General features: G+C 57.5%; 1 protein-coding gene across 1 annotated transcript in view; it reads right to left on the bottom strand.

The window, feature by feature from the left end:
- The window catches only part of TLN1 (talin 1), a 245,387-nt gene that overhangs the window by 167,263 nt on the left and 59,007 nt on the right, over window positions 1-19,117 (bottom strand). Inside the window, exons 3-11 of the mRNA XM_075330534.1 lie at window positions 14,925-15,022; window positions 14,437-14,566; window positions 13,007-13,159; window positions 8,526-8,668; window positions 8,316-8,443; window positions 8,151-8,211; window positions 6,815-6,919; window positions 6,331-6,486; window positions 6,142-6,243 (exon numbers count right to left, since the gene is read on the bottom strand). Of these exons, the coding sequence (XP_075186649.1) occupies window positions 6,142-6,243; window positions 6,331-6,486; window positions 6,815-6,919; window positions 8,151-8,211; window positions 8,316-8,443; window positions 8,526-8,668; window positions 13,007-13,159; window positions 14,437-14,566; window positions 14,925-15,022 (1,076 nt within the window). The remainder of the gene's footprint in view (window positions 1-6,141; window positions 6,244-6,330; window positions 6,487-6,814; window positions 6,920-8,150; window positions 8,212-8,315; window positions 8,444-8,525; window positions 8,669-13,006; window positions 13,160-14,436; window positions 14,567-14,924; window positions 15,023-19,117) is intronic.

The following is a 19,117-nucleotide window of genomic DNA, read 5'->3' as shown; positions in this document are numbered from 1 at the left end:
ATCACATCTCTCCTCCTGTGTCAGCGGCTCCATGTGTATGTGCTGCCTATGACATCACATCTCTCCTCCTGTGTCAGCGGCTCCCTGTGTATGTGCTGCCTATGACATCGCATCTCTCCTCCTGTGTCAGCAGCTCCCTGTGTATGTGCTGCCTAGGACATCACATCTCTCCTCCTGTGTCAGCGGCTCCCTGTGTATGTGCTGCCTATGACATCACATCTCTGATCCTGTGTCAGCGGCTCCCTGTGTATGTGCTGCCTATGACATCACATCTCTCCTCCTGTGTCAGCGGCTCCCTGTGTATGTGCTGCCTATGACATCACATCTCTCCTCCTGTGTCAGTGGCTCCATGTGTATGTGCTGCCTATGACATCACATCTCTCCTCCTGTGTCAGCGGCTCCATGTGTATATGCTGCCTATGACATCACATCTCTCCTCCTGTGTCAGCGGCTCCATGTGTATGTGCTGCCTATGACATCACGTCTCTCCTCCCATGTCAGCGGCTCCATGTGTATGTGCTGCCTATGACATCGCATGTCTCCTCCTGTGTCAGCGGCTCCATGTGTAAGTACTCCCTATGACATCACATCTCTCCTCCTGTGTTAGCGGCTCCATGTGTATGCGCTGCCTATGACATCACATCTCCCCTCCTGTGTCAGCGGCTCCATGTGTATGTGCTGCCTATGACATCACATCTCTCCTCCTGTGTCAGCGGCTCCATGTGTATGTGCTGCCTATGACATCACGTCTCTCCTCCTGTGTCAGCGGCTCCCTGTGTATGTGCTGCCTATGACATCACATCTCCCCTCCTGTGTCAGCGGCTCCATGTGTATGTGCTGCCTATGACATCACATCTCTCCTCCTGTGTCAGCGGCTCCATGTGTATATGCTGCCTATGACATCACATCTCTCCTCCTGTGTCAGCGGCTCCATGTGTATGTGCTGCCTATGACATCACGTCTCTCCTCCCATGTCAGCGGCTCCATGTGTATGTGCTGCCTATGACATCGCATGTCTCCTCCTGTGTCAGCGGCTCCATGTGTAAGTACTCCCTATGACATCACATCTCTCCTCCTGTGTTAGCGGCTCCATGTGTATGCGCTGCCTATGACATCACATCTCTCCTCCTGTGTCAGCGGCTCCATGTGTAAGTACTCCCTATGACATCACATCTCCCCTCCTGTGTCAGCGGCTCCATGTGTATATGCTGCCTATGACATCACATCTCCCCTCCTGTGTCAGCGGCTCCATGTGTATGTGCTGCCTATGACATCACATCTCTCCTCCTGTGTCAGCGGCTCCATGTGTATATGCTGCCTATGACATCACATCTCTCCTCCTGTGTCAGCGGCTCCATGTGTATGTGCTGCCTATGACATCACGTCTCTCCTCCCATGTCAGCGGCTCCATGTGTATGTGCTGCCTATGACATCGCATGTCTCCTCCTGTGTCAGCGGCTCCATGTGTAAGTACTCCCTATGACATCACATCTCTCCTCCTGTGTCAGCGGCTCCATGTGTATGTGCTGCCTATGACATCGCATGTCTCCTCCTGTGTCAGCGGCTCCATGTTTAAGTACTCCCTATGACATCACATCTCCCCTCCTGTGTCAGCGGCTCCATGTGTATGTGCTGCCTATGACATCGCATGTGTCCTCCTGTGTCAGCGGCTCCATGTGTATGTGCTGCCTATGACATCACATCTCTCCTCCTGTGTCAGCGGCTCCATGTGTATGTGCTGCCTATGACATCACATCTCCCCTCCTGTGTCAGCGGCTCCATGTGTATATGCTGCCTATGACATCACATCTCTCCTCCTGTGTCAGCGGCTCCATGTGTAAGTACTCCCTATGACATCACATCTCCCCTCCTGTGTCAGCGGCTCCATGTGTATATGCTGCCTATGACATCACATCTCCCCTCCTGTGTCAGCGGCTCCATGTGTATATGCTGCCTATGACATCACATCTCCTCTCCTGTGTCAGCGGCTCCATGTGTATATGCTGCCTATGACATCACGTCTCTCCTCCTGTGTCAGCGGCTCCCTGTGTATGTGCTGCCTATGACATCACATCTCCCCTCCTGTGTCAGCGGCTCCATGTGTATATGCTGCCTATGACATCACATCTCTCCTCCTGTGTCAGCGGCTCCATGTGTATATGCTGCCTATAACATTACATCTCTCCTCCTGTGTCAGCGGCTCCATGTGTATGTGCTGCCTATGACATCACATCTCTCCTCCTGTGTCAGCGGCTCCATGTGTATATGCTGCCTATGACATCACATCTCCCCTCCTGTGTCAGCGGCTCCATGTGTATATGCTGCCTATGACATCACATCTCCCCTCCTGTGTCAGCGGCTCCATGTGTATGTGCTGCCTATGACATCACATCTCCCCTCCTGTGTCAGCGGCTCCATGTGTATATGCTGCCTATGACATCACATCTCCCCTCCTGTGTCAGCGGCTCCATGTGTATGTGCTGCCTATGACATCACATCTCCCCTCCTGTGTCAGCGGCTCCCTGTGTATGTGCTGCCTATGACATCACATCTCCCCTCCTGTGTCAGCGGCTCCATGTGTATGTGCTGCCTATGACATCACATCTCCCCTCCTATGTCAGCGGCTCCATGTGTATATGCTGCCTATGACATCACATCTCTCCTCCTGTGTCAGCGGCTCCATGTGTATATGCTGCCTATGACATCACATCTCTCCTCCTGTGTCAGCGGCTCCCTGTGTATGTGCTGCCTATGACATCACATCTCCCCTCCTGTGTCAGCGGCTCCATGTGTATATGCTGCCTATGACATCACATCTCTCCTCCTGTGTCAGCGGCTCCATGTGTATGTGCTGCCTATGACATCACATCTCTCCTCCTGTGTCAGCGGCTCCATGTGTATATGCTGCCTATGACATCACATCTCCCCTCCTGTGTCAGCGGCTCCATGTGTATATGCTGCCTATGACATCACATCTCCCCTCCTGTATCAGCGGCTCCATGTGTATGTGCTGCCTATGACATCACATCTCTCCTCCTGTGTCAGCGGCTCCATGTGTATGTGCTGCCTATGACATCACATCTCTCCTCCTGTGTCAGCGGCTCCATGTGTATGTGCTGCCTATGACATCACGTCTCTCCTCCTGTGTCAGCGGCTCCCTGTGTATGTGCTGCCTATGACATCACATCTCCCCTCCTGTGTCAGCGGCTCCATGTGTATGTGCTGCCTATGACATCACATCTCTCCTCCTGTGTCAGCGGCTCCATGTGTATATGCTGCCTATGACATCACATCTCTCCTCCTGTGTCAGCGGCTCCATGTGTATGTGCTGCCTATGACATCACGTCTCTCCTCCTGTGTCAGCGGCTCCATGTGTATGTGCTGCCTATGACATCACATCTCCCCTCCTGTGTCAGCGGCTCCATGTGTATGTGCTGCCTATGACATCACGTCTCTCCTCCCATGTCAGCGGCTCCATGTGTATGTGCTGCCTATGACATCGCATGTCTCCTCCTGTGTCAGCGGCTCCATGTGTAAGTACTCCCTATGACATCACATCTCTCCTCCTGTGTTAGCGGCTCCATGTGTATGCGCTGCCTATGACATCACATCTCTCCTCCTGTGTCAGCGGCTCCATGTGTATGTGCTGCCTATGACATCACATCTCTCCTCCTGTGTCAGCGGCTCCATGTGTAAGTACTCCCTATGACATCACATCTCTCCTCCTGTGTCAGCGGCTCCATGTGTATGTGCTGCCTATGACATCACATCTCCCCTCCTGTGTCAGCGGCTCCATGTGTATATGCTGCCTATGACATCACATCTCCCCTCCTGTGTCAGCGGCTCCATGTGTATATGCTGCCTATGACATCACATCTCCCCTCCTGTGTCAGCGGCTCCATGTGTATATGCTGCCTATGACATCACATCTCCCCTCCTGTGTCAGCGGCTCCATGTGTATATGCTGCCTATGACATCACATCTCCCCTCCTGTGTCAGCGGCTCCATGTGTATATGCTGCCTATGACATCACATCTCTCCTCCTGTGTCAGCACTGCCTATGACATCACATCTCCCCTCCTGTGTCTGCAGCTCCAGTTTTCCTTGCTTGCTTCCCAGGCTTGGTGCATTTGTGTAGACACATTGTCGTCTGTTTCTCGTCTCTATTTTCATACATAATTTCAGGGTTCTCATTAGAATTCCTTGGCTGTGTACTTTTTCCTGACCGTATATTTCCCATCCCGATATTGCTCTGGTTTATAGCCCTCGTGATGACTGTACCAAGGCTCCATCATACAGGTAATTCACTCCATGGTCACCTGTACAGTCCTGTCCAGATCATCTCAGAGTATAAAAGTGAAAAAGAGGAGACGTCTCAGAGAAGGATGAGGAAGAGAAAAAGTCTCAAAGAAGGGTGAGGAAGATGAGAGCGTCTCAGAATGAAGGTGAGGAAGAGGAGACCATGTCAGAAAAGAAGGGTGAAAAGAGGAGACCAACATAGCAAGTAAGGGGCGGAGAAGACGACCATCCCAGAGAGGAAAAGGGAAGACGACAACAGCCAACATAGATTGGGGGTAGAAGACGACAACCAGCTCGGAAAGGAAGAGCAGGAGAAGACGACCAGCTCAGAGAGGAAAAGGGAAGACGACAACAGCCAACATAGATTGGGAGTAGAAGACGACAACCAGCTCGGAAAGGAAGAGCAGGAGAAGACGACCAGCTCAGAGAGGAAGGTGAGGTGTCAATGACCAGCTCAAAAAGGAAGGGGAGGTGTCAATGACCAGCTCAGAAAGGAAGAGCAGGAGAAGATGACCAGGTCAGAGAGGAAGGGGAGGTGTCAATGACCAGCTCAGAAAGGAAGAGCAGGAGAAGATGACCAGGTCAGAGAGGAAGGGGAGGTGTCAATGACCAGCTCAGAAAGGAAGGGCAGGTGTCAATGACCAGCTCAGAAAGGAAGGGCAGGTGTCAATGACCAGCTCAGAAAGGAAGGGGAGGTGTCAATGACCAGCTCAGAAAGGAAGAGCAGGAGAAGATGACCAGGTCAGAAAGGAAGGGGAAGTGTCAATGACCAGCTCAGAAAGGAAGAGCAGGAGAAGATGACCAGCTCAGAAAGGAAGAGCAGGAGAAGATGACCAGGTCAGAAAGGAAGGGGAAGTGTCAATGACCAGCTCAGAAAGGAAGAGCAGGAGAAGATGACCAGGTCAGAAAGGAAGGGGAAGTGTCAATGACCAGCTCAGAAAGGAAGAGCAGGAGAAGATGACCAGGTCAGAAGGGAAGGGGAAGTGTCAATGACAAGCTAAAAAAGGAAGGGGAGGTGTCAATGACCAGCGCAGAAAGGAAGAGCAGGAGAAGACGACAAGGTCAGAGAGGAAGGGGAGGTGTCAATGACCAGCTCAGAAAGGAAGGGGAGGTGTCAATGACCAGCGCAGAAAGGAAGAGCAGGAGAAGACGACAAGGTCAGAGAGGAAGGGGAGGTGTCAATGACCAGCTCAGAAAGGAAGGGGAGGTGTCAATGACCAGCTCAGAAAGGAAGGGGAGGTGTCAATGACCAGCTCAGAAAGGAAGAGCAGGAGAAGATGACCAGGTCAGAGAGGAAGGGGAGGTGTCAATGACCAGCTCAGAAAGGAAGGGGAGGTGTCAATGACCAGCGCAGAAAGGAAGAGCAGGAGAAGACGACAAGGTCAGAGAGGAAGGGGAGGTGTCAATGACCAGCTCAGAAAGGAAGAGCAGGAGAAGACGACAAGGTCAGAGAGGAAGGGGAGGTGTCAATGACCAGCTCAGAAAGGAAGAGCAGGAGAAGATGACCAGGCCAGAGAGGAAGGGGAGGTGTCAATGACCAGCTCGGAAAGGAAGAGCAGGAGAAGATGACAAGGTCAGAGAGGAAGGGGAGGTGTCAATGACCAGCTCTGAAAGGAAGAGCAGGAGAAGACGACCAGCTCAGAGAGGAAAGGGAGAGGTTACATGAAGGGAATCTATAGAAGCAAGCATAATACATAAGGTATGCGGAAGGTGAGGAGAAGACAACCAGCTTAGAAAGTAACCAGAAGATGTCCGGCTGAAAGAGGAAGGGGAGGAGAAGATTACCATACACTAGAGGAAAGAAATTCGCATGTCAAGGGCAGTGAAGTCAGCTGTGGTCACCTTTTTCAGGATAATGTCAATGTATCCAGCAATGAGTTGGGCAATCTGCTCTCCTTCTGTAGTCTGCACAGAGTAGTAGCCATCTTGATAGTCTCCGAAGTCCTAAGTCACATATTAATACATGGCGTTAGAGGACATCATGCCCTGGGAGGCAGAGCTGCCATGAGAAGTCACCAGCAAGTTACTGACCAAGGTGAAGCTCTTGGGAGACGCTGCCCAGCGCTTGATGTTGGTTAGGTTCCACTCCTGGATCACTTCCTTCGTCTTCTCATCTACCCTCATTACACATTCCTTAGTGATGCCCAGAAGCCGAGGAACCAGCTTGTTCTTACCCTTCATTTTTTCCTAGAACAACACACAATGGCAATAAGAATGGGCCACTGGACCGAGAAGCCAGAACCAGTAGAGCAATAAGAGGACGGCAATGAGTGAAAAACGCACTAAATTATGGCCAAATCAAGCCAGGAACCTTCTTGATTATCCAGAAGACATTCATAAGGGTTTTTCACAAAGGACTTTCTTATGATTTCATGATCTAAAGACATCACACAAGAAACTAAACTTATAGACCAGCAGCAGAGGCCGAGGGGCTATAGAGACCGGCACGTCAGCCTGGGCCAACAATGGGGGGCTGTCCCATAATACATGGACAACTGATGTGTCACCTGCTCACCTTCACAAGGAAGAAGGAGACGCCGTACGTCTTCAGAGACCGCGCCAGCTTCACATATCGAGCCTTCGCTTCTATCTCACTCATGTTACCGCACTGCTTGTGAGACTGTGAGAGGGAGAACATAGCATGGCACAGAATATAAGTGCACGGTGCACCACCACCGCACCGCAAAAACACACACTGTGCCACCACATGCTGCCACACCACCACACGCTGCACCATCGCACGCTGCCACACCACCGCACCGCAGAAACACACACTGTGCCACTGAACGCTGCCACACCACCACACGCTGCACCACCACATGCTGCCACACCACCGCACCGCAGAACCACGTGCTGCACCACCACACGATGCCACACCACCGCACCGCAGAACCACACGCTGCACCACCACATGCTGCCACACCACCGCACCGCAGAAACACACACTGTGCCACTGAACGCTGCCACACCACCACATGCTGCCACACCACCGCACCGCAGAAACACACACTGTGCCACCACATGCTGCCACACCACCACACGCTGTACCACCGCACGCTGCACCACCGCACCGCAGAAACACACACTGTGCCACCACATGCTGCCACACCACCACACGCTGAACCACCACATGCTGCCATACCACCGCACCGCAGAACCACGTGCTGCACCACCACACGATGCCACACGACCGCACCGCAGAACCACATGCTGCACCACGACCGCACGTTGCACCACCACATGCTGCCACACCACAGCACCGCACGCTGCACCACGACACGCTGCCACACCACCGCACCGCAGAACCACACGCTGCACCACCACACTGCAGAACCACATGCAGCACCACCACATGCTGCCACACCACTACACGCTGCACCACTACCGCACCGCAGAACCACATGCTGAACCACCACACACTGCCACACCACCGCACCGCAGAAACATACACTGTGCCACTGAACGCTGCCACACCACCACACCGCAGAAATGCATGCTGCACCACCACACGCTGCCACATCACCGCACTGCAGAACCACATGCTACACCACCACCCGCTGCCACACCAAAGGCACCTACACACCGCAGAACCGCATGCTGCACTATCATACGCTGCAGAATCACTGCACGCTGTCAAAATACCGCATGATGCCGCATCAGACACTGCAGACATGCATGCTACTGAGCCACCGCACACTGCAGAACTGCCATACCAACGCATGCTGCACTACCACACGCTGTCAAAGTATCGCACGCTGCCGCATCCCATGATGCAGACACGCACGCTACCACACCGCACACATACGCACTGCACACGTCAAACACGCCTGTCAAGCATACGTCAGACTCACCAGAAAGATCTTCCGTTCCCCCTTCTGCTTGATGTACTCTTTTGGCAAAAAGTCTTTTAATCTGCAATGAGAGAAGTTTTAGTGAAACCTGTTGTTGGGAGAACACACCAGGAACACGTCCACCACAGCAAAAAGCAGGACCATCCTCATCGTCCACCCACTTACTCCAGAAAGCCTGGCTTGTGCTTCATCTCATTGTGTGGTCCAAACTGCACCTGGCACTGGTAACCGGCAAATTCACAAGCCTTATCGAAGGAGACGGGGTGGGAGCCATTCAAAATGTCATCTCGAGCCTAGAAATTATCAGCCAGGTAAAAAGCTCTATCAGCAGATCATATGTGGCAGTCAGGGTCTGAGGAACGGAGGGACACACACCTGCACATACAGGAGATTCAGCTGCACCGGGTCTCGGGAGTCCACGTTCTGGTCAGAGTAGAAGAACTTGCGCCTCAGCAGAAGAGTTTCATTCTCATCCACTCCTTGTTCTCGCAGTGTCCGTCCCGGATCCAACCAATTCACTGCAAAAAAAAGTCATTGAGATTTACCCGGAGAGAAACCACAAGCAAACGTCTGCCCGTCAGGACGACTGCCCTCGCTCAACAACACTCAAAAATATCAAAAGTGACCTTTTGATACCTCGAGGACACATGGCAAATAACATCCTTCTAAATGATCAGTGTGGACCTTCACCAGTTTCCAAAACATTAACCAGTAAAATCCACTCAGCAATGAACTACCAAGAAAGCAAGTGGTCCTTCTGCATGGCCCCTCATCTCCATCAGTCTCTCTTGCCCGTCTCCTCATCTTCATGAGCATCTCCAGCCCGGCTCTTTATCCTCATCAGTCTCTCTTGCCTGGCTCCGCATCTCCATGAGCATCTCCATCAGCCTCTCCTGCACAGCCCCTAACCTCCATCAGCCTCTATTGCCCGGCTCTTCATCTCCATGAGCCTCTCCTGCTCGGCTCCTCATCTCCATGAGCCTCTCCTGCCCGGCTCTTCATCCTCATCAGCCTCCCTTGCCCGGCTGCTCATCTTCATGAGCTTCTCCTGCCCGGCTCCTCATCTCCATGAGCCTCTCCTGCACAGCCCCTAACCTCCATCAGCCTCCCCTGCCCGGCTGCTCATCTTCATGAGCTTCTCCTGCCCGGCTCCTCATCTCCATCAGCCTCTCCTGCACAGCCCCTAACCTCCATCAGCCTCCCCTGCCCGGCTGCTCATCTTCATGAGCTTCTCCTGCCCGGATCCTCATCTCCATGAGCCTCTCCTGCCCGGCTCCTCATCTCCATGAGCCTCTCCTGCCCGGCTCTTCATCCTCATCAGCCTCCCCTGCCCGGCTGCTCATCTTCATGAGCTTCTCCTGCCCGGCTCCTCATCTCCATGAGCCTCTCCTGCACAGCCCCTAACCTCCTTCAGCCTCCCCTGCCCGGCTGCTCATCTCCATGAGCCTCTCCTGTCCGGCTCCTCATCTCCATGAGCCTCTCCTGCCCGGCTCTTCATCCTCATCAGCCTCCCCTGCCCGGCTGCTCATCTTCATGAGCTTCTCCTGCCCGGCTCCTCATCTCCATGAGCCTCTCCTGCACAGCCCCTAACCTCCTTCAGCCTCCCCTGCCCGGCTCCTCATCTCCATGAGCCTCTCCTGCACAGCCCCTAACCTCCTTCAGCCTCCCCTGCCCGGCTGCTCATCTCCATGAGCCTCTCCTGTCCGGCTCCTCATCTCCATGAGCCTCTCCTGCCCGGCTCCTCATCTCCATGAGCCTCTCCTGCCCGGCTCCTCATCTCCATGAGCCTCTCCTGCCCGGCTCCTCATCTCCATGAGCCTCTCCTGCCCGGCTCCTCATCTCCATGAGCCTCTCCTGCCCGGCTCCTCATCTCCATGAGCCTCTCCTGCCCGGCTCCTCATCTCCATGAGCCTCTCCTGCCCGGCTCCTCATCTCCATGAGCCTCTCCTGCCCGGCTCCTCATCTCCATGAGCCTCTCCTGCCCGGCTCCTCATCTCCATGAGCCTCTCCTGCCCGGCTCCTCATCTCCATGAGCCTCTCCTGCCCGGCTCCTCATCTCCATGAGCCTCTCCTGCCCGGCTCCTCATCTCCATGAGCCTCTCCTGCCCGGCTCCTCATCTCCATGAGCCTCTCCTGCCCGGCTCCTCATCTCCATGAGCCTCTCCTGCCCGGCTCCTCATCTCCATGAGCCTCTCCTGCCCGGCTCCTCATCTCCATGAGCCTCTCCTGCCCGGCTCCTCATCTCCATGAGCCTCTCCTGCCCGGCTCCTCATCTCCATGAGCCTCTCCTGCCCGGCTCCTCATCTCCATGAGCCTCTCCTGCCCGGCTCCTCATCTCCATGAGCCTCTCCTGCCCGGCTCCTCATCTCCATGAGCCTCTCCTGCCCGGCTCCTCATCTCCATGAGCCTCTCCTGCCCGGCTCCTCATCTCCATGAGCCTCTCCTGCCCGGCTCCTCATCTCCATGAGCCTCTCCTGCCCGGCTCCTCATCTAAATCAGCCTCTCTTGCACAACTCCTCATCTGAGTCAACCTCTCCTGCCTGGCTACTCATCTCCATCAGCCTCTCCAGTCCGGCTCATCATCTCCATCAATCACAGCAGGATGTATTGCCCGGCTCCTTATCCCTATCGATCAAAGCAGCCTCTCCACTCCAGCTCATTACAATACTGCCCTTGTCCCCGACACTGTGGTGCACAGCAGGATGTACTGCCCATGTCCCCGATACTGTGGTGCACAGCAGGCCGTACTGCCCGTGTCCCCGGCACTGTGGTGCACAGCAGGCCGTACTGCCCGTGTCCCCGGCACTGTGGTGCACAGCAGGATGTACTGCCCATGTCCCCGATACTGTGGTGCACAGCAGGATGTACTGCCCAGGTCCCCGGCACTGTGGTGCACAGCAGGCCATACTGCCCATGTCCCCGATACTGTGGTGCACAGCAGGATGTACTGCCCATGTCCCCGGCACTGTGGTGCACAGCAGGATGTACTGCCCATGTCCCCGGCACTGTGGTGCACAGCAGGCCGTACTGCCCATGTCCCCGGCACTGTGGTGCACAGCAGGATGTACTGCCCGTGTCCCCGGCACTGTGGTGCACAGTGGGATGTACTGCCCATGTCCCCGGCACTGTGGTGCACAGCAGGATGTACTGCCCATGTCCCCGGCACTGTGGTGCACAGCGGGATGTACTGCCCATGTCCCCGGCACTGTGGTGCACAGCAGGATGTACGTCCCATGTCCCCGGCACTGTGGTGCACAGCGGGATGTACTGCCCATGTCCCCGGCACTGTGGTGCACAGCAGGATGTACTGCCCATGTCCCCGGCACTGTGGTGCACAGCGGGATGTACTGCCCATGTCCCCGGCACTGTGGTGCACAGCGGGATGTACTGCCCATGTCCGCGGCACTGTGGTGCACAGCAGGATGTACGTCCCATGTCCCCGGCACTGTGGTGCACAGCGGGATGTACTGCCCATGTCCCCGGCACTGTGGTGCACAGCAGGATGTACTGCCCATGTCCCCGGCACTGTGGTGCACAGCGGGATGTACTGCCCATGTCCCCGGCACTGTGGTGCACAGCAGGATGTACTGCCCATGTCCTCGGCACTGTGGTGCACAGCGGGATGTACTGCCCATGTCCCCGGCACTGTGGTGCACAGCAGGATGTACTGCCAGTGTCCCCGGCACTGTGGTGCACAGCAGGATGTACTGCCCATGTCCCCGGCACTGTGGTGCACAGCGGGATGTACTGCCCATGTCCCCGGCACTGTGGTGCACAGCAGGATGTAGTGCCCATGTCCCCGGCACTGTGGTGCACAGCAGGATGTACTGCCCATGTCCCCGGCACTGTGGTGCACAGCAGGATGTACTGCCCATGTCCCCGGCACTGTGGTGCACAGCAGGCCATACTGCCCATGTCCCCGGCACTGTGGTGCACAGCAGGATGTACTGCCCATGTCCCCGGCACTGTGGTGCACAGCAGGATGTACTGCCCATGTCCCCGGCACTGTGGTGCACAGCAGGATGTACTGCCCATGTCCCCGGCACTGTGGTGCACAGCAGGATGTACTGCCCATGTCCCCGGCACTGTGGTGCACAGCAGGCCATACTGCCCATGTCCCCGGCACTGTGGTGCACAGCAGGATGTACTGCCCATGTCCCCGGCACTGTGGTGCACAGCAGGATGTACTGCCCATGTCCCCGGCACTGTGGTGCACAGCAGGATGTACTGCCCATGTCCCCGGCACTGTGGTGCACAGCAGGATGTACTGCCCATGTCCCCGGCACTGTGGTGCACAGCAGGATGTACTGCCCATGTCCCCGGCACTGTGGTGCACAGCAGGATGTACTGCCCATGTCCCCGGCACTGTGGTGCACAGCAGGATGTACTGCCCATGTCCCCGGCACTGTGGTGCACAGCAGGATGTACTGCCCATGTCCCCGGCACTGTGGTGCACAGCAGGATGTACTGCCCATGTCCCCGGCACTGTGGTGCACAGCAGGCCATACTGCCCATGTCCCCGGCACTGTGGTGCACAGCAGGATGTACTGCCCGTGTCCCCGGCACTGTGGTGCACAGCGGGATGTACTGCCCATGTCCCCGGCACTGTGGTGCACAGCAGGATGTACTGCCCATGTCCCCGGCACTGTGGTGCACAGCAGGATGTACTGCCCGTGTCCCCGGCACTGTGGTGCACAGCAGGATGTACTGCCCATGTCCCCGGCACTGTGGTGCACAGCAGGATGTACTGCCCGTGTCCCCGGCACTGTGGTGCACAGCAGGATGTACTGCCCATGTCCCCGGCACTGTGGTGCACAGCAGGATGTACTGCCCATGTCCCCGGGCTCCAGACTCACACTCATCGTCTGTATGCAGCTTCTGCTTCAGTTTTTCCATCTTCTTGTCGTCTCGCAGAAGTGTTTTGTCTCGTTTCAGCGTGCCGGTCACCTCCTCCTTCTTCTCCTCCAGAATCTCCCGCACAAGGGAATATTCATCGTAATTCGTGATCCCTGCAGCCGGAAACAAGAACCGCTGAGTTACTGAGGCACCGCACCTCACAAACACCACAGAGACACCGCACCTCACAAACACCACAGAGGCACCAACGAGGCACCGCACCTCACAGATACCACCGAGGCACCGCACCTCACAGATACCACCGAGGCACCAATGAGGCACCGCACCTCACAGATACCACCGAGGCACCAATGAGGCACCGCACCTCACAGATACCACCGAGGCACCGCACCTCAGATACCACAGAGGCACCAACGAGGCACGAACCTCACAGATACCACCGAGGCACCGCACCTCACAGATACCACAGAGGCACCAACGAAGCACCGTGCCTCACAAATACCACAGAGGCACCGCGCCTCACAAATACCACAGAGGCACCGCACCTCACAGATACCACAGAGGCACCGCACCTCACATACCACAGAGGCACCGCACCTCACATACCACAGAGGCACCGCACCTCACAGATACCACAGAGGCACCAACGAGGCACGCACCTCACAGATACCACCGAGGCACCACCGAGGCACCGCACCTCAGACACCACCGAGGCACCGCACCTCACAGATACCACCGAGGCACCGCACCTCACAGATACCACCGAGGCACCGAACCTCACAGATACCACCGAGGCACCACCGAGGCACCGCACCTCAGACACCACCGAGGCACGCACCTCACAGATACCACCGAGGCACCGCACCTCACAGATACCACCGAGGCACCAACGAGGCACCGCACCTCACAGATACCACCGAGGCACCAACGAGGCACCGCACCTCAGACACCGGCACCGAGGCACCAACGAGGCACCACACCTCACAGATACCACCGAGGCACCAACGAGGCACCACACCTCACATACACCACAGAGGCACCGCACCTCACAGATACCACCGAGGCACCGCACCTCACAGATACCACAGAGGCACCAACGAGGCACGCACCTCACAGATACCGAGGCACGCACCTCACAGATACCACAGAGGCACCAACGAAGCACGAACCTCACAGATACCACCGAGGCACCATCGAAGCACCGTGCCTCACAAATACCACAGGGGCACCGCGCCTCACAGACACCATTGAAGCACCTCACATACCGCACCTCAGAGAAAACACCGAGGAACCACACCTCACAGGTACTGTATCTCACAGACACCACCGAGGCACCGCACCTTACAGACACCACCGAGGTCTCAGACCTGTGAATGTCACCACCAGGTACTGGAGCCAACGGCATCAGCAGAACTAATGTCAGACTTACCGATTCGGGCACAGATGGTCATCAATAGGTCACTCATGGTTTTGGAGTCGTCCACCATGACAGTCTTCACTGTCCCATCCAACATACGGATCTTGAGAGGACGCTGCTTCTTCCTGTATTCCAAGGTGTCCTGTGCATGAGAGACGAATCATAGAGTTCGAGATACCAAGCACCGCTACCAGGCCTGACCGTGAGGACAGGTCACATGACTAAAGGCACCGCTACCAGGCCTGACCGTGAGGAGAGAGGTCACATGACTAAAGGCACCGCTACCAGGCCTGACCGTGAGGACAGGTCACATGACTAAAGGCACCGCTACCAGGCCTGACCGTGAGGACAGGTCACATGACTAAAGGCACCGCTACCAGGCCTGACCGTGAGGAGAGAGGTCACATGACTATAGACACCGCTACCAGGCCTGACCGTGAGGAGAGAGGTCACATGACTACAGGGAACAGTGGGGGAGGGGTGGGCTTATCCATACTCACCCCATTACGTAACATGTAATAATCCAGCGCCTTCCCAGCCTCCAGCCAGATTCCTTTCTTGGGATCCTCGTCAGACAAGAAGAGACCAAAGTCGTTGGCTGGAAAGGAAAGCAGCAGATTAGATTCTGTGACCCAGGGGAATCACAGACAGTAGGCAGGCGGAGGGGCCGGAAAATCACATACAGGAGGCAGGTGGAGGGGCCGGGGAAATCACAGACAGGAGGCAGGCGGAGGGGCGGGGAAATCACAGACATGAGGCAGGCGGAGGGGCCGGGGAATCACAGACAGGAGGCAGGCGGAGGGGCGGGGAAATCACAGACATGAGGCAGGCGGAGGGGCCGGGGAATCACAGACAGGAGGCAGAGGCTGTGGTATCACAGACAGGAGGCAGGTGGAGGGGCCAGGGAATCAGACAGGAGGTAGACGCAGAGGCTGTGGTATCACACACAGGAGGCAGGTGGAGGAGCCGGGGAATCACAGACAGGAGGCAGGTGGAGGGGCCAGGGAATCACACACAGGAGGAAGGTGGAGGGGCCAGGGAATCACACACAGGAGGAAGGTGGAGGGGCCAGGGAATCACACACAGGAGGCAGACGGAGAGGCCGTGGTATCACAGACAGGAGGCAGGTGGAGGAGCCGGGGAATCACAGATAGGAGGCAGGTGGAGGGGCCATGGAATCACACACAGGAGGCAGGTGGAGGGGCCATGGAATCACACACAGGAGGCAGGTGGAGGGGCCATGGAATCACACACAGGAGGCAGGTGGAGGGGCCATGGAATCACACACAGGAGGCAGGTGGAGGAGCCGGGGAATCACATACAGGAGGCAGGTGGAGGGGCCGGGGAATCACACACAGGAGGCAGGTGGAGGGGCGGGGAATCACACACAGGAGGCAGGTGGAGGGGCCATGGAATCACACACAGGAGGCAGGTGGAGGAGCCGGGGAATCACACACAGGAGGCAGGTGGAGGGGCTGGGAAATCACACACAGGAGGCAGGTGGAGGAGCCAGGGAATCACACACAGGAGGCAGGTGGAGGGGCCAGGGAATCACAGACAGGAGGCAGGTGGAGGGGCGGGGAAATCACAGACAGGAGGCAGGTGGAGGAGCCGGGGAATCACACACAGGAGGCAGGTGGAGGGGAAAGGGAATCACACACAGGAGGCAGGTGGAGGGGAAAGGGAATCACACACAGGAGGCAGGTGGAGGGGAAAGGGAATCACACACAGGAGGCAGGTGGAGGGGAAAGGGAATCACACACAGGAGGCAGGTGGAGGGGCCGGGGAATCACACACAGGAGGCAGGTGGAGGGGCGGGGAAATCACAGACAGGAGGCAGGTGGAGGAGCCAGGGAATCACACACAGGAGGCAGGTGGAGGGGCGGGGAAATCACACACAGGAGGCAGGTGGAGGAGCCGGGGAATCACACACAGGAGGCAGGTGGAGGGGCCGGGGAATCACACACAGGAGGCAGGTGGAGGGGCGGGGAAATCACACACAGGAGGCAGGTGGAGGGGCCAGGAAATCACACACAGGAGGCAGGTGGAGGAGCCGGGGAATCACACACAGGAGGCAGGTGGAGGGGCCAGGGAATCACACACAGGAGGCAGGTGGAGGGGCGGGGAATCACACACAGGAGGCAGGTGGAGGGGCGGGGAATCACACACAGGAGGCAGGTGGAGGGGCCAGGGAATCACACACAGGAGGCAGGTGGAGGGGCCAGGGAATCACACACAGGAGGCAGGTGGAGGAGCCGGGGAATCACACACAGGAGGCAGGTGGAGGGGCGGGGAATCACACACAGGAGGCAGGTGGAGGGGCCAGGGAATCACACACAGGAGGCAGGTGGAGGGGCCAGGGAATCACACACAGGAGGCAGGTGGAGGAGCCGGGGAAATCACACACAGGAGGCAGGTGGAGGAGCCAGGGAATCACACACAGGAGGCAGGTGGAGGAGCCGGGGAAATCACACACAGGAGGCAGGTGGAGGAGCCAGGGAATCACACACAGGAGGCAGGTGGAGGGGCGGGGAATCACACACAGGAGGCAGGTGGAGGGGCCAGGGAATCACACACAGGAGGCAGGTGGAGGAGCCGGGGAATCACACACAGGAGGCAGGTGGAGGGGCCAGGGAATCACACACAGGAGGCAGGTGGAGGAGCCGGGGAATCACACACAGGAGGCAGGTGGAGGGGCCAGGGAATCACACACAGGAGGCAGGTGGAGGAGCCGGGGAAATCACACACAGGAGGCAGGTGGAGGAGCCAGGGAATCACACACAGGAGGCAGGCGGAGGGGCGGGGAATCACACACAGGAGGCAGGTGGAGGGGCGGGGAAATCACAGACCGGAGGGCAGGTGGAGGAGCCAGGGAATCACACACAGGAGGCAGGTGGAGGGGCGGGGAATCACACACAGGAGGCAGGTGGAGGGGCCAGGGAATCACAGACCGGAGGGCAGGTGGAGGGGCCAGGGAATCACAGACAGGAGGCAGGTGGAGGGGCCAGGGAATCACAGACAGGAGGCAGGTGGAGGGGCCAGGGAATCACAGACAGGAGGCAGGTGGAGGGGCCAGGGAATCACAGACAGGAGGCAGGTGGAGGAGCAGGGGAAATCACAGACAGGAGGCAGGTGGAGGAGCCGGGGAAATCACAGACAGGAGGCAGGTGGAGGAGCCGGGGAAATCACAGACAGGAGGCAGGTGGAGGAGTCGGGGAAATCACAGACAGGAGGCAGGTGGAGGGGCCAGGGAATCACAGACAGGAGGCAGGTGGAGGGGCCAGGGAATCACAGACAGGAGGCAGGTGGAGGGGCTGGGGAAATCACAGACAGGAGGCAGGTGGAGGGGCTGGGGAAATCACAGACAGGAGGCAGGTGGAGGAGCCGGGGAAATCACAGACAGGAGACAGGTGGAGGGGCCAGGGAATCACAGACAGGAGACAGGTGGAGGAGCCGGGGAAATCACAGACAGGAGGCAGGTGGAGGAGCCGGGGAAATCACAGACAGGAGACAGGTGGAGGGGCCAGGGAATCACAGACAGGAGGCAGGTGGAGGAGCCGGGGAAATCACAGACAGGAGGCAGGTGGAGGGGCCAGGGAATCACACACAGGAGGCATCTGGAGGGCCCAGGGAATCACAGACAGGAGGCAGGTGGAGGGGAAAGGGAATCACAGACCAGAAGGCAGGTGGAGGGGCCTGGGAAATCACAGACAGGAGGCAGGTGGAGGAGCCGGGGAATCACAGGCTGTAGGGCAAGTGGAGGGGCCGGGAAATCACAGACAGGAGGCAGGTGGAGGAGCCAGGGAATCACAGACAGGAGGGCAGGTGGAGGAGCCGGGGAATCACAGGCTGTAGGGCAGGTGGAGGGGCCAGGGAATCACAGACAGGAGGCAGGTGGAGGGGCTGGGGAATCACAGACAGGAGGCAGGTGGAGGAGCCGGGGAATCACAGACAGGAGGCAGGTGGAGGGGCCAGGGAATCACAGACAGGAGGCAGGTGGAGGAGCTGGGGAATCACAGGCCGTAGGGCAGGTGGAGGGGCCAGGGAATCACAGACAGGAGGCAGGTGGAGGAGCCGGGGAATCACACACAGAAGGCAGCTGAAGGGGTGGGGAAATCACAGGCTGTAGGGCAGGTGGAGGGGAAAGGGAAATCACAGAAGGGAGGCAGGTGAAGGGGCCGGGGAATCACAGGCTGTAGGGCAGGGGAGGGGCCGGGGAAATCACAGACAGGAGGCAGGTGGAGGAGCCGGGGAATCACAGACAGGAGGCAGGTGGAGGGGCCAGGGAATCACAGACAGGAGGCAGGTGGAGGGGCCGGGGAATCACAGACAGGAGGCAGGTGGAGGAGCCGGGGAATCAGAGATAGGAGGCAGGTGGAGGGGCCGGGGAATCACAGACAGGAGGCAGGTGGAGGGGCTGGGGAATCACAGGCTGTAGGGCAGGTGGAGGGGCTGGGGAAATCACAGACATGAGGCAGGTGGAGGAGCCAGGGAATCACACACAGGAGGCAGGTGGAGGGGCCAGGGAATCACAGACAGGAGGCAGGTGGAGGGGCCGGGGAATCACAGGCTGTAGGGCAGGTGGAGGGGCCGGGGAATCACAGACAGGAGGCAGGTGGAGGGGCTGGGGAATCACAGGCTGTAGGGCAGGTGGAGGGGCTGGGGAAATCACAGACATGAGGCAGGTGGAGGG

This window comes from Anomaloglossus baeobatrachus, chromosome 1 (assembly GCF_048569485.1).
Source record: "Anomaloglossus baeobatrachus isolate aAnoBae1 chromosome 1, aAnoBae1.hap1, whole genome shotgun sequence".
In the NCBI taxonomy this organism is placed as follows: Eukaryota; Metazoa; Chordata; class Amphibia; order Anura; family Aromobatidae; genus Anomaloglossus; species Anomaloglossus baeobatrachus.
The sequence above is the reverse complement of the archived record's forward strand: the minus strand, read 5'-3'. Positions and strand labels throughout refer to the sequence as shown.